The sequence below is a fragment of the Labrus mixtus genome, chromosome 18 (assembly GCF_963584025.1).
Source record: "Labrus mixtus chromosome 18, fLabMix1.1, whole genome shotgun sequence".
Taxonomy (NCBI): domain Eukaryota; kingdom Metazoa; phylum Chordata; class Actinopteri; order Labriformes; family Labridae; genus Labrus; species Labrus mixtus.
In genome coordinates this window covers 2,519,532-2,537,206 of record NC_083629.1, presented here as the reverse complement: position 1 = coordinate 2,537,206, position 17,675 = coordinate 2,519,532, and the positions used below count along the sequence as shown (strand labels likewise).

Here is a 17,675-nt window from a genome sequence, read left to right as displayed (position 1 = left end):
CACACACACACACACACACACACACACACACACACACACACACAGACCTAAACAAACTTGACCCCGTCTGCAGACGCATATATATCCCATTTCATCGACACATGAATGTTGGTCAACAACAACTGTGCGAAATCAATAAATCATTACCACTGCGGGTGTCTAGGTTTCACAGTTTTCAAATCATTTCTGTTAAATAATTTTTGGGTGACCATCTAAACTTGCATTATAGGTTATTTCACCTACGACCGAAATATTCTTTTTTTTTTTTTTAATTGGAAATAGTGAAGAATGCCCCCTCATCATAAAACAGTATGTTTGTTTCCTGAGTGCGGCTCATGTGACTCACAGTTCAGTTGTAAACATAATAATCGCCCTCTTACACAGCATTACCATTATTTTTGTAAATAATGTTGTTTCCTGAGCTTAAGTTTGCACACCATCTCTGACAACCAAATCACTGAATGGATTTGATTAACTTGGCGATAAAGATGCAGTAATAAACTGATGTTCAAAGGTATTACTCTGATATCTTAAACATTGGACTTAGGGCTGAACTGTATTGGAAAAAAGTGACACTACAATATTTTTTTTACTGTGAAATAAGAAGAAACCAGGGAGAGAGAGAGTTGGAGGAATTTGAGCAATTGAGGAATGAGAAGCCGTATAGGAGCCATTGGTCAGATTCGAACCCGGATCTGCCTGCTCTCGAGGACCACCGCCTCTGTACATCGGGCAAGCGCACTAACCCCCAGGACCAGGGGTTCCCAAACTGTAGAACACCACAAATTAGCCCTAGCATCATCATATTATTTTTGTAATTTACTGTAAGAAACTTTTCTATGTATTTTCACAATAATGGTTAAAAAATAAAAATTTTAAACCATCTTCCATTTTTATATGTTTTTGGAAGGAATCTCGCAACCCCCCCAGGGGGTCCCAACCCCCACTTTGGGAACCACTGCGCTATGCTACCAGCAAGTGTGAAAAATCACATATTAAGACTTTAAATCTGTTTGTTGGCACTTAAGGAAGTTGTTTCCTCTTCTAGATCCTTGCTTGTTTTTGCTCTGATGTATGTCTCTTTGGACAAAAGCATTTGCTAAATGAATCAGAATTGTAGAGAGGCAGAGTTCACCCTGGACACCTGTCCAGTCTATCACAAGACTGACAAAGACAACCGTTAGAATAACGCCTACAGGCAATTTAGAGTCCCCAGTTAACCTAACGAGCATGTCTTTGGACAGTGGGAGGTAGCTTGAGTACTCGGAGAGAACCAACGCCGGTATGGGGAGAATGTAATTGGCTCTGCTGGGGTTTTTTCTGAACAAAAGAAGTGCTCATATCCAGTGAGTCAAACCAAAACCTATTATCTGTACATCTCCAGACTTTATCACAGTTCTCTCTCAATAAAACAGCTGCAAAGAAATAAAAAAACGTTTTTTAAATCCATAATATTTTTTATTGATATTAACTACCGTGCTGTTTGTTCTTCCCTGTCTCTGTTTTTAACTGGAGATCCCTCTGTCCCCCCTGAAACAAAAGTAAATCATTAACATTAATGAGATCTTTAATTATGATATTTACTAAACCTTAAAAACAACATGACGCACAGAAACAGGTCAGTTTGTAATATATCATGATTGGATCTAAAAACAATCCTACATAAACATGAAAAATGGACTCCCCCCCCACATTTGAGTAGATTTGGGTATTTGACATAATTTAATCCATATTTGTAAGCTCATTTGCATATCAGGCACATACACTCTTCGGCATGTGCACAACTCATGAATGGGGAACTGCTCATAGGTAAAAACAAGCTAATCTCTCTCTCTCTCCTGAGACCAACAATTCCACAGACACCATTCAACAAAGGCACTTGTAAACGTCAATCAAGTACTAGAGCACTCAGCCTTCAGAAATCGAGTTTTCATGAAAAGTATTCCAAGAAACTGTGCCGGAGAAACGAGCTTTCATGGAATATGTTTGAAATAATGGGTCTGAGAATGAAGTGTGTTATCTGTGAATATTTTAAGGCCCCCTGAGGCAGATTTATGAAATTAGACCATGCAGATAAGTTTGAATTGACTTGACAAGGAAGCGATGAACAAAACGCTTCCAGACAGTGGTGATGTTTTACTGTGCAGTGAAAGGCATATTTAAAAGGTGTGAATCAGACTAAATGCATGCTGACACTAATTAATTCCCAATTAATTTAATTGAGAAGATTAGATTTCTGGACATCTGGACCTAAATTTCATCTTGCAGAATTATACAATTTTTATTCCCTGTCTGAATGCTTTTACTCAACAATATTTGTATTAGTTTTTATACAGATAATTACAGTACAGTGAGCTCTTGGAATGAGCAAAAGACACAAAAGGATCAGCAACCCCCTCTCTCATTCCCTCAAATCCCTGTCTACTGCTGGATGTTCATATCACTGTGCTTAAATATCAAAATCTGCAGTTAAAAATCAACTAAGTGCTGGAATTCGGGTTTCATAGACCATGAAATAAAAAGAATGACATGGAGAAACAAAAAATAAAAAGGAAATAAATTAAATAACATACTGTGAGTTGGGAAAAATACAGAAAAGTACAGAAGAAAGACAATAAGGATTCAAATTGTATGATTATAATATATCACAGATGTATATTCAAAAAGAAAAAGACTAGGAGAGGAGAGTGCTTCTTTAAATTGATGGGAGTTTCTGAATGTGGTCCAGGAAAGGACCCCACACAGCATCCCTCCACCTCAGAAGCACCGCACGCCTGGCTAGGAGAGATGCAAAGGACAGAGTTCAGCATTTAATAGGAGTAAGTTTTGCGTCCTCTATCGCAGCTGTTTGAATGTTTTAACTTGAGAGAACACTTCAAATATAAAGCAGCCAAAGAGCGATGCTTATTCAAGTGCATCACTTAATGTTACTACTGCCTGTCCCTGTGTGGTCGATAAATCCTGTTTTTCTCTGAAGTAAATACCAGGATTAAGGGAAATGCTCTACATTGATTTCTCCTTCAGGCGAGGGCATAATACAGAACAGTTTACTGGGTTACAGCCATGAAGAGACCTGTTTTTTAATATCCAGTATTTGTAACTGCACAAAGTCAATAGAGTGGATTTGGGATGCTGAAGTTGTGTAGTGATGAAGGAGGAGCTACAACAGGTCAAATCTGCCAGATGTAATCTCTTCCATCACTTTATCTGCCCGGGCTGTTTTTGTTTTATCAAAGAAATCAGGAACTTGGAGAACCAAAGAAAGAGAAGAAGAAGAGAGTCCTCAAACTAAACACCGCCATGCAGACGGGTGTGTTGGAAACAGGAGCCCAAGGGTGTAATAACCTATACACCTAAATCTGATATGACAATCCATTTGGGTGTTGTAGCATGGGGGGTGGTGGTGAGGGGGTGACGCAGACCTCTTGACAGTCTGACTCCTCTCTGTCAGCTTGGGTTGGCTGGTTCGTATTTCCCACTGTGTCTCCGCCATAGACACGCTGCAGATAAAAATATCCACAATAGCAGACAGGCAGACCCTCGTGGAGTTGGGTTTCGGTTTTTCCTTTCCTTTCATTCTCAAAAACTGCAGCTCAGCTAACTTTGCCCCAAAGTCTGGAGTTACAGCGAGGGGACTGCAGCCCCGGAGAGGAAACTTTACTTGCTTTAAGGACAGTCCTTGAGACTTTGTCTCAGTCTTGTATTTCTTTCTATGGTTATCTTACCTTTTGTATCTGCAGTTACGAGCTCCACTTTCAAAAGCTTCATCAATGAGATGCGTTTAAACAGACCACTCTGCATTGGAAGAAGTGTGGAAATCAATTCATATTATTAATAAATAAGATCCTCTCCTACAGAAATGTTTCAAGACATAAAAATACAAAGAATGGGATATATTCAGGCTTATATGAATGAAAATGAACTTGTTAAAATTTGAAGAGAGTAAAAAAAGTGCCTTGTTGCTTTTCTGATTGAGGGACGGATGGGACATCAAACAAGTTCTGCATGGGGCGCCGTATAGCCTGGCGGTTATTTCGTCTACCCCATAAACGGAGGCTGTGGTCCGACCTCGGCCCCTTTGCTGCAAGTCGTTCCCAACTGTCTCTTCCCAACATTTCCCGTCTCTCTTCAGCTGTCCTTTCAAATGATCAAATCAAATACTTTTTTATCAAAAATTCAAAAGAGTTTGCCTTGGTATCTATGAAGCCTAGAAGAATGTTATATTTTCACAAATGAACCTTTATAGAAAGATCGCGGCTCCTTGGATATGGATATACTTTTTTAAGTCATTTTTTTATTGATTAAGGTCAATTAAGTCAACTAACACTGTTAAAACCAAGCAGAAAGCCAATGCAGAAGTACAAAAAACTGCAGTTCTTGGAGTGTCCACTTGAGCCTGGTGGCAAAAGCCGAGGAATCCCCATCGGTTCCATGTTAAAATGCCGCTCTTTACAGAAGCAATACAGACGTTTGAAACCTGGCTCGAAAAACAGATATGGTATCTATAGCTCATTTCTTACTTTTACAACTAATCCGGTTTGATTCTTAAGCCTAAAAGTTATTCATGAATTTGCATAATCAGCTGAGTTGACTGACAGGTGGATACGTGTAGCTGTTAGCCAGGAGGCCAAAGGCCGCCGCTCCACCTCTTTGTCTTGACTGATCAAAAGTTAGCTCAAGCTAGCGCTTCCAATATGCCGTCAGCCATTATTGGGCTTCATTACTCCTCTTCTGAAACCAATGGGTGATGTCACATAGACTGTGATATTTAGTTACATCTAGTGGGAAGAGCACGCAGAAAAGCATAATGCACAGAAATCTGAAAAGCGACATAACCATTACTGTCAAACATAAACTTGAGAAAATGGTGTTGCATACTTGCTCATAGTGAGAATGTAAATAAAATATGTTCTCAGTGTCTTGAAAGCCAGTTTCATGTCTTATCAGGCAGCAAGTTTTTAAGGGCAAGCTCAGACCATAAAAAACTTTTCTCGGAAACAAACTCTTTGTTGATTTTTCTAAACATATGGACAAATGCATAAATCACATTTATTATGTCCATGTCAGGCATATTCATTCTTTCTTTTTTGCTTCAGGGGTAAAAAGGCAGAAAAGGGATCAATATGTTGCATGCGGTCGTACATTTGCATGCATTCATTCCAGCCCCTGCATACCGCAGCTGAAGTCCCCAAATTCCTGCGCTGCAATTGCAGAGCAGAAGGTGTGGTGACCTGTTCACAACCCTTTAAAAATGACAGCAGCTCATTTCTCTCTCTCTCTCTCTCCCTCTCTTTCTCTCTCTCTCTCTCTCTCTCTCTCTCTCTCTCTCTCCCTCTCTGCCACTCTGTAGCACCCACTATCTCTCCTTTTCCACATCATCCTCGTCCCACCCCTTTGCGGGAGGGCGGTTGTGATTGATTGATGTATGCTGGTGTGGGTAGTGACATAAATATTAATCATCTGCCACCCTCAGGCCACTAGCTTACCCGGACTCCCCAAGAGGAGAGCAGCTTCATCATTTTGCCTCTCTAGTCGTTTTGTGTTGAATGGGTGATGCTTCAGCGTTCATGAGTGCACCAGGGAAGGCTAGTTCCTACGATTTAGTCGATTTTACAGTGACCACAAACAAATCTCATGAGCTTTCATTATGTTATAGGTAACAACCTTTTTTGGGGGAGTGGCACCTGTAGGTTTTTAATAGCTTTTTGGGGAATGAACAAAACTTCAGCTTTGTATAGATTTTCCTCTCAGCACCAGAACACTGTGAACCACTGGTGTATTTCTTCTGTAATCTTTTCTTGCATTCTTATTTCTGCCTGGCCTCCATTCCCTCCATCTCTCTCTAACCCCTCCCTCTTCTTCATGCTTTATCTCCCACATCCACTCTCTGTCTCGGGTTCCTCCACCTCCCTCTGTGGTGCAGGGGTGGGTCAGAGAAGGTGGGGGGGAGGTGGAGGTGGGGACTCGGGGCTGGCGGTGGGCTGGTGAAGCCGGTGTCTGGGCATCGAGCGGAGGGGGGGCGTGGCTGCTTGTCTGCCTCGGAGCCCCTAACGAGAGCGTGATTCATGGCACACAGTGCTCCCATAGGGACAGGATTAGAGGTGCTCTGTCTAACCGCTCCCTGGAGAGAGTAAAAAGATATTTAATCTGTGCACCATGCAGGCAGCTCAGTGTGTGTGTGTGTGTGTGTGTGTGTGTGTGTGTGTGTGTCTCTGTGAATTTGTCAGAAGGTTGTTGGCAAGGGGGCGGGTCTGAACCCCCCCAAACTGAAAAGAAAAATACAGTCCTGCAGCAAAACTGATCAATTATATTCCTGTAATGTATTCTTTTACCATGCACAATGAACACGTTAACAATCCTCTAAAAGAATGGCGTTGTGTCAGTGTGTTGCAATTCTCTTGTTTTGTTTCATCATTTGTTCAATAGATAGAAAATGGTCTGCAAGAATAAATCCAAAGATATAAGGAACATTTAGAAAAAAACTAAATAGTATTAGTCAATGTGAATCACTAAGCTTCACCCATTTAAACAGTGTTTGTAACATCTTTTAATGCCATTCAAATAATACATTTTTTATTCCAACCTTCTTCTCCTTTTTCTTTTTTTTTTTTACCAAATTTCCCCTTGAAGTGCCAAATTGTGAGCCCACAATTATTTCAACTTTGCTGTAACACCCCAAATAGAACAACACCTGTATATTTTGCCCATGTGTGTGAATGTACACAGCAAGATCCCATCCCACAAAGAAACAGGTGACGAAGATAGATAGATAGATACTTTATTGATCCTGAGGGAAATTCAAAGCATCCAGTAGCAGTTTACAAAGACGTACATGACATGAAACATTTGTTACAAATAAACCACAAAACTGACGCCCCCCCCTCCCCTCCCATACATATATATTAACCTGAAAAAAGATTTAAAGAATACCTCTAGATGAAACAAACTTAAACTGTGCAATTAAAAAATAGATTTATACAAGAAATGTACATAACCCGTGCAGGGATAAAAATATATGTGACATTTAAACAAGAACCTATAAACAGTTGAGGAAAAAATCTGTAATTAGACCTGAATATAAAAAATAAAAAAAGTGTTGACCTTCTGAAGTTGTGTTGGTGTATGACATAACAGCAGGGCAGCAACTTTGCTTTCTAGTCAATCAAAGTTTACAGTCTTGTTACAAGATCTTACTGCTCAGAGGGTAAGACCTTATAGGACCTAGTTTTCTCATAAAGTCACTGACATCTCTGGTTGTTTTAGGTTAGCCTCTTACTTTTTCTTGCCTTGAACAGTTTGTGTAAAAGAAGCAGTTCAAATGACTAATCATCAGGGATCCTTCATATACAGAATATGGAGATAAAGTAAATGTGTATGTTGGCTGGTTTAAAACCAGTATAATAAAGCGATGAATAACCACTTCTAACCTTCAGGGAGGTACTAAGGTTGGCGGTGCTAGCACTAACTGTAGCCACACTCGGCAAACTAATGTGACATGGTTCACAGCTAACACCGTTATCCCGTGTTTAGCCGTGTTAAGTAATTGATTAGTTTGATTTTAAATTAGCTTTTAACTGAATTTTAGATTAGCCGGTAGGAACATCCATAAATATACTGTTGAATAGATTATCTTTTTCTATTGGTATTTTAATCTGCTGTGTTTGTTTCTTTGCAGGGGCTTTGTCTATGACAGCAAGAACAACCTGCAGATGAGAGGACTGGTTGTACTGCTGTTGTCAAAAGCAGCAGGGCCGAGCCACGCAGCCTCCGATCTCCTGTCTCAGGACATGGTCAGCGGCATCTACCCCAGGTAAACTACCTGCAGCAGCTGTTCCCAGGTTGGGTGTTCAAGAAAGCTGTTTCCATTGTTTTTCATGTTTTTTGAGTCACAACATGGGCAGTAAGGGAATACATGTACTGCACTGCTGGTTTACTGATTGGATCCATTAGATATCCATTAAAGCAGCAGCAGTCCAATAGGAAGTTCTTCTGGCTTTCCTCTTGTTTGGATCGTTATATCTCACTTCCTGACATCTTTTTCACTTCCAAGACAGTTTGCTTGACTTTACAGCTCTAGCCCTTAGATGCTTTGGGTAGCCATATCCAATGATAATTGGAAGCCATTTTAAACCATTTAAAGGGGACATATAATGAAAAATCCACTTGCAGTGTTTCTAAACTTATATTTGGGTAACCTGAGTGTCTACTGACCCACAACATGTGAAATAAACCCATCCAGTCCTTTGTTTGTGGTCTGCATAAGTCTTACAACACAGAGAAAAATGCTCTGTTTCAAATTTGCTCAACTTGTGACATCACAAGGGGGGGGGGGGGGGGGGGGGGTGATAATATGTCCACTTTAAGTTGTCCAAACCACCAGGTAGTGTATCAGGAAGCACTGCCTGGAGTTTAGGAAATGCTGTTGTGGTGTTTCAGGTCAAATTGAACATAGTTCATGGATTAAATGGTAAAATGGTGTGAGTCCTAACATCAGCATGATGCTCAGATGAATCTTTCTCCTTTCAAGGGGATTCCCAAAAGTCTAACTATGCACCACGTTTAATTGGTTGCTATTGCTTTTGTGGTAATTTAGGGAGCTAATTGGCAAAACAATGTATTCAAAGATATTATCCCCTTGAGTCCACCACCAACCTTAATCACAGTCACAGAGCGTCATCCTAGGAATAATGGCCATATTGTACCACACTAGTATCCACTAAGCAACTTTTAGTCTTTAATATACAAGCTGGTAATTTAAATCCCCAGCTGTCTGTCCAAACTGCAACCACACACATATCTCTCCGGCTTCCACATATTTCCATTCTCATGTGTGTGCTGCCTGGGAGAAAACATTGGGCAGTAAACATGGATACAATTGCTTTGTAGAGCCATAAATGTGCACGGCAAGCAGACCATGAAAGGCGATTCCATTTGTGCCCCTGTTACATGGCTCCTGAAGGATAAATATTGAAATCAAATCTTTGCGTCAGGTAATTCTATCTTGTCCTCTGTGGTTATTGTCCATATCAATTCCTGTAAAAGAAGCACTGCATCATCTTGTGAATAAAGAATGTGGAGGGAAATACAGACATAGTTTCAAGAGGGGATGATTGTACGACTATATAGAAAGATTGTTGTTAATTGGGAACAAGGCTTTTTATTGGTCCCTTCTATACCCCCTTTGAGGGCACTCTCAAGATGCTGATCTGCATTTAAACTGCCGAGTACTTTTGTAAAAAAAGAGGCTGCATTAATCTGAAAAATGGCCATAAAGATATTAAATTTAAACTTACTTAACCAACTTGCCATCATCTGCCCAGGGACAACAGACGGAAATTAGCTAGCTAGCTAAATCTGGTACAAAGCATCTCTTCTCTTCTGAGACTAATGGGTTTTTTTGTACTCTGTCCCTGATTCAAATAAACGATTAAACTAAAAAACGAAACTAAAAACTAACCGCCTGAACTTGTGTTGACTTGTGTCCTTTACAAGACAAAAATGTATACATCCAATCAGCTGAAATACATCAGCCTGACAGTATTATCCTTATTTGGCTGAATGAACTTTGACCTTATACTGTTTATGTATCATCACTTAAGACATGCTGTGAGCAGGAATGCATCCCTTTAACATATCAGATATGAAACAGCTGCTTCTGTATCTGAGATTTATGTAATTAGCTTTTATATGTTCATTTTTCTTGTTGTCTGTTTTTTCTTCTTCTGTGCTTCAATTTTTTCTTCATGCTCTGTAATATCATTAAGTTCCTTAAAATGCTCATTTAAAGAAAGACATGCCGGGAGCTCTAGACCTGGCAGTGGCAGGTTTTTCCAAAAGTTTGAAATATGTATATTTAAAAAAAAAATGGATGGATGCATTAATTTCCCCCCGTTACAGATCCCGCCCTCAATGTGCTGTGACTGGCTAGTACCCAAAGGGTTATAGGCAAACATTTAGCTTAACAGTAAACTGAACTTTGGTGACCCCCTTTCATTACATCTTGCCTCATTGTAAGCTCAAAATAGCATTGGTCACATCATGTTCAGGTGCATGACTTTAAGGTGCAGTTTTGGTATTTTTAAGCCTAGAGACTGGTTTTACAAACTTTGGGGTCTAATGTCCTGTTGTCCTGTCGCTGCAGTATGTTGCTTTAGCTGGCAGTCTGTTGAATAATAAAAGAGGTTTAGAACAGCCAGGATTCCCCTTTAACAGTAGCACTACATTTGGCATTCCCATCAGCCTCTGCTTTCATTTGTCATCCGTGCGAGCAGAAGTGTTATTGTTGAATTTAAATTGAAACTATTGTGTAATTTATCCTAACATGTTAGTATGCAAATGACTAATTTTACTCATCAGTTTCTGCTGGTAGAAGGTTTCAGGTAGCACCTCAAGGTCCTCTCTGGCTTTCTCACATGTGTTAACTACCAGCATGCAGCTCTGAACAGGGATGTGGGTGTGTGCCAAGCGGTTTCCAGAAGTGACTGCTGTGTTTGGCAGGGCTGTGTGCCGGGTGCCTGAAAGGTTTTCTTTCTTGCTGCTGGCTGGCACGGGGCATATGTGTGTAGTGGAGCCGCGTCTGAGCAAAACCAATCCTAATATTAGAATTAATTGGAGTAAACCCGGGCGCCATGGAAGACACGAGCTTGCTCCTCCTCAGGCTGCGGGGCCGAGCCATGTCGGCAGGTTGTGTGAGTCACTACAGGACGAGTCATTACACACTCACCTCCTGTCACAACCTGGCGTTCACATCACTGTGACACCAGATCACTGAGTCCAACATGTAGCATTCCCTCACTCATGTGTGATGGATGGTCCAAACCCAAACACACACACAGGCACGCACACACAGCATGACTTGGATCACCTCATTTGCACTACCTTGCTCGCTCTGTCTCTCCCCTCAGCAATACCCCCTCCTCTCCTGGGCTCATTAGCACCTCTGATGGAAGAGATGGAGAGACGGAGGGAGTGAGGGTGGAGCGGGTTTGGGGGTTTGGGGGGGGGGGGGTGATTGAAACCTCCGGGGGATGGTCTCCTCCCTTCTGACAGGCAGCATTTGTAAAACATTTCCCACTCCGCTGCCTGACACTGATGATTCACCAGAGCACCACCATGATGGATAGATAGATGGATAGATAGATAGATAGATAGATAGATAAGCATACAGACTCATAATTGAACTTGTACACAGCACATCTCTTAATTCCTTGTTGAAAAATGAAACACCATGTCTTTGAACACATCCTGCAGGCCCCTGTGACGGACAGGTCCCCTCTTTAAATCACACACAGGGACACACTCAGATCTGCAAAGGCTGTGTTTGATGGTGAGGCAGACTGCGGAGGGAGGAAAATGGAACAGAACAGTCAGGACAAGGGGCGTGGCGAGGGGCGTTACACCTCGGCGAGATGGCATCGGTTGCTATGCAACTGGGCACCAAAGCTATTTATACACCGGCCCCCTTGTCCCCCTTTTTTTTCCCTCCCCAAGCTCCACTGCTGCTGATCAGGATTGCTAGATTGGAGGCACAGCTTTTGGGATGTGGGTGTGGGTGTGGGAGCTCCATTAATTTGTTTTTAATTTCTGGCACTGGGAAATTGTTCAGTACTTTTAGATGCAGTTATTACCTTAACTCTTTGAATCCCAGCTGGGAGCAGCAGGTGTAAGAAAGGACGGTAAAATGATCCATCCAAAGACATTTTGACACAAAAGAAATGCTATTTTTGATACCACAGATATCCCTCTGATACCATTTTGTTGTGAAGGCCCCTCTGAGATAGATTGATGTCGAGGACTGCTTTACGATAACGTTTGATTTCAAAAGATCTTTGTTTGATGAAGTGTCTTGATTTAGTAGATTTGAACATGTTTATCAGGTTATTTTTTTTAATCAACAGTTTCTTGGTTTTCCTGGAAATATATCGCAATATCGTTTATCAATATTACAGAGGATAGATATTCAATGCTTTATCGCTAAAAGCCATCATGGCCATTCATAATTATCTTCGATAACGATGCACTGATTTCAATTTCTGTGGCCAATTACAACTTCAAAATTCAAGTTAACACACACAGAAATCTTCTAAACTGCACCAGGTTATATGGTGCTCTTCTCACCTTGCTCCAGTCCCCCCCCCATCCACCTCACTATACACACACACACACACACACACACACACACACACACACACACACACACACACACACACACACACACACACACACACACACACACACACACACACACACTTCCATACATCTATCCTCTCTTCATAAACACCAGCCGGCTGCCCCGCCTCTTTTTGTTCCTTCCTCAGAACTCAGTTCATCAGCAGCTTTTTTCACATCGCCTTTAAAGATAACTTGTTGTAAATTACATGGTGATGCCGAATCAAAACAATCAAACCCAACATGCTAACGTACTAACATTACATTGAATACAAACAGCTAACAATGGCATATATGTTGACATTTAACAGGAGAGGTGTAAAAGAACTACTGCATGTACATTTAACTTGAGCGGGAGGGGCAGAGCGAGCGGACACTGTGCACTTCTGTGTGTGGCTGTCATGTTACTGTTTGTGACGCTGTTGTGCATGGTATGAAACCTGCGGCTCAAGCTTGTGAATCTGAGATTGGCACAGAATTGGTTTTATTAGAGAGGACCAGCCGGTCACATATCACAGTCAAACAGGCAGAAAATCTGCCAAAACATCTGTTGCGTCTTCTTTAACTCAGTGTGAGATCAAAGCTAACAGGCTACCTTACCTGCTCCTGGCATTACTCATCCAAATCAAAAAACAAATGTTTGGTTTGGATAAGAAAGAAGCCCTCATTCATAGAGAGGAAAATATCTCTGTGTTGTTTGTTATCTTACGTTTTTAATTTAACCCCAAAACCAGGAAAGCTCATATGAAGATTTTAACTTGTTCAGGGCATTTTTAGCTTAATTTCTTTACCTCTTGTCTTCATCACAATGTTTCATTTTTATTCCCTTTTTTCGTCTTTATAGATTTGAATTTTCTGTCCGTTGACTTTGTGACTACCAGTACATTGTACTTCAGCTGTTAAAGGTTTCATATGTGATTTTTTGATCCAGCAGATGTCGCCCTTGAGCACCAGCATGAAACCAAAACAACTCGCGCTGCATTGTTGTGTTAAAATGCTAATGCTAGCAATCTAAGGATATACTTGATTTATATTACATTTTAGTGTGAAAAATCACATATAAAGACTTCGTAGAAGAAGTCATGTTATCTCTCTTATTTTAGTTTGGGCACTGTACATTATTATCATTTTGATTTAATTTGATCAAAATGTAACTATTTCCCAAGCCTCTATAGCTTGAACATGTTTAAAAATGTTACAATTGACTTGGCAGACGCTTTTATCCAAAGCGACGTACATAAGAGAATAAGCACTAATCCAGTCATACACCGCCACCAAAGCAGTGGGAGCAATGTAGGGTTAAGTGTCTTGGCCAAGGACACGTTGCTTGGTTGGGGATCGAACCCTCGACCTTCCGGTTGAGAGGCGACGACTCTACCAACTGAGCCACAGCCGCCCCTATGTGTAAAGAACAAACAGAGCCAATGTCGAAGGTTTGAGTTGTTATCAACAAAGAAACTTTATTGTAACAGGCGTGAGTGTTTAAGACATTGTACACAAATGATGTATTGATGAAGCCATTACGTGCGCCTTTAAATTGCATTGTCTGTGCGTCTGTGCATCTTTCCACATGGGAGCATGAAGAGAACTGCGTTCATCTCATTGTCATGGCTCAATGAGATGGCTTCTGGGTCCTGTTTACTTTTCTGACTTGGAGTTACATTGTTTCCACCACGATTGATTGATTTCTTTTTTTTATTGGACACCAATATGAATGAGCAAATTATGTTTTATTGCTGATTTTTTTTTTCTTGACATTTGTTTCAGACGATCCCCAGCAGGCCGACATTGGACTTGGCTTTAAATCTAAAATAGCATTCATGACGTCCAATCAGCCTCCTCTCTTTCTCGTCTTCCTCGTCGTCTTGGAACAATGAGTTCTCCTCTTGAAACTTTGTCACGCGTATCCATCACTCCGAGGCACCTTGAGCACACACACAAGTGTCAATCTGTTAATGTCTTTTTATTTAAACTCCTGAACTTATTAACCACCATTCGGGTCGCCCGTGTTGTTGCTCTGCGTCAGCGAGCAAAGAAGCCAACCAGACAATGGGTGTGATTGAGAGGCGAAATAGATGACATTATTGAATTTTAATCACATCTTTTCCACGCCAACATCGAACATGGCAATTACCTAGCTACAAGACCTGTGTGTTTGTGTGTGTGTGTGTGTGTGTGTGTGTGTGTGTGTGTGTGTGTGTGGTTGGAGCGCAAGGCAGACGACTGGCTCATCAGGTTCTCAAAGCGGCTGAAAGAAGGTCATAAGTGGCTATCAGCGCACCCATCCCCGTCTGGATGGATCCCTCCTGTCGCAGCGTGGCGAGCTGCTTCCATATGGAGAGGGGCCTAATTATCCCCAACCAATGGCTGAATCAACATTTGATTATATCCTCCCTAAGGCTGCGCTGAAAGGCTCTATTCAAAGACCACTTTTATGTCTTTTCTCTCATAATCAAGAATGGCTGTTATTTCCTAATGATAAGTTTAATTTCTTCTTTTACACGACCCCCTGACACGCTGAGAGGAAAGCAGCTAACAAATCTTACTTTGAGTGCACTGATTTTGACTTGAAGTTGTTGTTTTTAAATTATAGCTTTATAAAGATCTTTATCATTTCAACATCAATGGTTATTCCTTCTCTAGTCACTTGAAGTTTCAGTTAGCAGTTTAATTAAGTGTGATAATCCCAGCAGGCTTTGTTTGCTGTAGTGTTGCATGTTCAAATCAAATAAAAGACAAGGCTCCGCTGTCTGAATGCTGCCGTTTCTTAAACTAATTAAAGGTCTTTTCCTTTTTGCTAAAGGGTTATAATGACGCCGACAATTTGGTTTTGTTTTGTCAATTCCCTTCTAGTAGGCATGCAGAACATGTTGCTCTGAATGAGTCTCCAAACTGGCCAAACCTGAATATTTCAGCAGCATAAAGACAATGAAAAGGGTTCTGTCAAAAAGCTCTCTAACTGTCAGGCCTCTGGAACGCCTCTCTTAAAAGCTGTTGCCAAAAAAAAAAAAGCTGTGATTTTCAAATATATTTCTTTTTCTTTTTTTTCTTCTTCCTGTTTCACAGCCAGAGGAACTTGGCAGAAATCACTGAGTTGATCCACACAGCCTTCCTGGTGCATCGCGGGATTGTCGATCTGAAGGAGTGGACGGTTTCAGACGGCCCGCTGAAGGACATGCAGTTCGGGAACAAGATGGCCGTCCTGAGTGGGGACTTCCTTCTGGCAAATGCTTGTACGGGACTTGCCGAGCTGAATAACACTAAGGTAACAGGCCTGTCAGTAACTCATTCCCTGTGGAATATCTGACCTGACATAAGAGATTTTCATCAAGTGAGCCAAATTTCCCAAATTTTCATTTAAATCTTTGTTTGCTCATTATGCATCAGTGTGATGGTTTCTATTTTCTACTCTCCCTCCCGCCCATTACACTCTGCCAAAAAAAGGCGTCTGATCCGACCTTCTCAACAGGACCCTAACTCTTTAGCTAGACCCCTTTCCTCTGTCGCCCTCCGGTGGTGGAACGAACTACCATTCGATCTGTAGAGTCCCTTTGCATCTTTAAGTAAAAGCTAAAGACCCAGCTCTTTATGAACACCTGCGCACTTATTGACAATGATGATAACGATGACGATATTTAGGATGGTTTTGATGCTGATCAGAGAACATCTGTCTCCAGACAACTGTCAATGTTGTTAATGACGATATATTAACTTAAATTAAAAAAAAGTGCTCTGGCTCATGTGCACTGCCTGTCAGCACCTGTGTGTCACACTTAAATCTGTTATTTTGCATTTTTGCTTGTGTTTGACTTACTTCCTGATGTTCTTTGCTTTGGATAAAAGCGTCTGCTAAATTAAATGTAGAATTGTAGATTTTTTCAAAATGATGAACGACGTTGGCTGGACATGAGACCTCTGAATTGCCTCACTTGTTTCAGATTGGCTCAGCATTTATAAAACTCTGATGTTGTCAGTAGTAATGACTATTCCCCCCCAGCTGACACTCAGGCTGCTGTCAAAGACATATCGGCTAGATTAGACGTCACTTCTTTCTGATTGGTCCGTGCAAAGCAAAACAACTGAACTTCTCTCCCTACAAGTTGTACCGCTGAGCTTTGTCTCTTTACTTTTTATTTTTTAAATTGGCATGTTCTCTTTTACATCACCGAGTCTGTAAGTTATTGAAGGCATGTTTTTGAAACTTACCCCAGAGGGGATCCAAACACCATCCAAAATAACAGTGTAAGATTTTATCTACATCCTAACACTGATTTTCTCTTTCTTTCTTTCTTTCTTTCTTTCAATTATTCATTCAATTTCCACTCCTCTTCCACCTCTCTCTCTCTCTCTCTGGTGGATGAACCACTGCTGGCTGATAAATGATGCTTCAGAAATAAAGCCTCAGACTCAATCCCCATTTAAATAATTAATTCAGCAAAAAATTATTATTCTAACTTCTTTAAATCCTTTTTTCAGCTTGTGTTTGAGTGTCCTATCTCAAGCAGAAGTGAATGAATAGAGTAACAAGTCAGAACATGTGGCTTTAGTTGGTACTGTGAGTTTTTTTCTTTGGAATCACTTCATGGTACCTGACATTTCACCAGGTAGTAGATTTGTCCAGTTAGTCATCCAAAACCAGAATTTTAAACTAAGAAACTATACTAGTAAACGTCAAACGCTATAGATTCCTATTTTTGGTCATTTCTTTGCAAATTTCAAACAAACTTCTGCATACTGTCTAAATTGCACAAATGCATTTGCAACATTTCGGTTGAAAAGTATGCTTTTGTTTAAATATGATTGAAGATCTGTAGTTGTTTTAAAGCTTTGGTACTTTTTGATACAAGCAATCATTAAAATAATGACGATTGTGTTTTTTGGAGGACATATTATCCACCTTCTCCCCCTTCACAGTGATCATTTAAATCATCCTTCACAGACACACACACACACGTTGGTGTGTTTGATGGCATTCAGCCTGTGATGTGTGGATGAGAATGTGGTCAGAGCTCAATAGACATGGGAATCCTTATTGAGTTTTCACTTTTTTGATGTGTGTGTGTGTTCGTATCTTTATGTGTGTGGTTGTTGGTGGTCTTGTAAGTTCACCACAGATCATATCTACTGTGTATCCTGGTAACCCCCCGCTGACAGATACTGTCACCACGTTGCTCCGTCAGAATGCGGTTGCCTGAGTGGATCAAAATAACCGTCTCTGCCCCCCCGTGCCAGTCGGACCAGACCTTATCACCTTCCTGGCTGCTTCTTGTTCAGCACACAGTCTGGTTCATGTCGGATCTATGGGACGCCCTCTTAGATGTTAAGCAGTATTAATGGTGGTGCATGGATAGGAGTAATAAGGTACACACATTTGCATTATAAATTAAAGTTATTTTAAAGGTCTAGTATTTCCTTTACAGTGCAGGAAGGCTTTTATTAAGATCTGTCACTGCACAATGACTCCTGCTGTTTGTGTGAAGTTTACCTAGGAAATTGAAAAGACATCG

General features: G+C 40.9%; 1 protein-coding gene across 1 annotated transcript in view; it reads left to right on the top strand.

Moving 5' to 3' along the window:
* The window catches only part of pdss2 (prenyl (decaprenyl) diphosphate synthase, subunit 2), a 31,865-nt gene that overhangs the window by 1,110 nt on the left and 13,080 nt on the right, over nucleotides 1–17,675 (top strand). Inside the window, exons 2-3 of the mRNA XM_061062836.1 lie at nucleotides 7,676–7,810; nucleotides 15,235–15,433. Of these exons, the coding sequence (XP_060918819.1) occupies nucleotides 7,676–7,810; nucleotides 15,235–15,433 (334 nt within the window). The remainder of the gene's footprint in view (nucleotides 1–7,675; nucleotides 7,811–15,234; nucleotides 15,434–17,675) is intronic.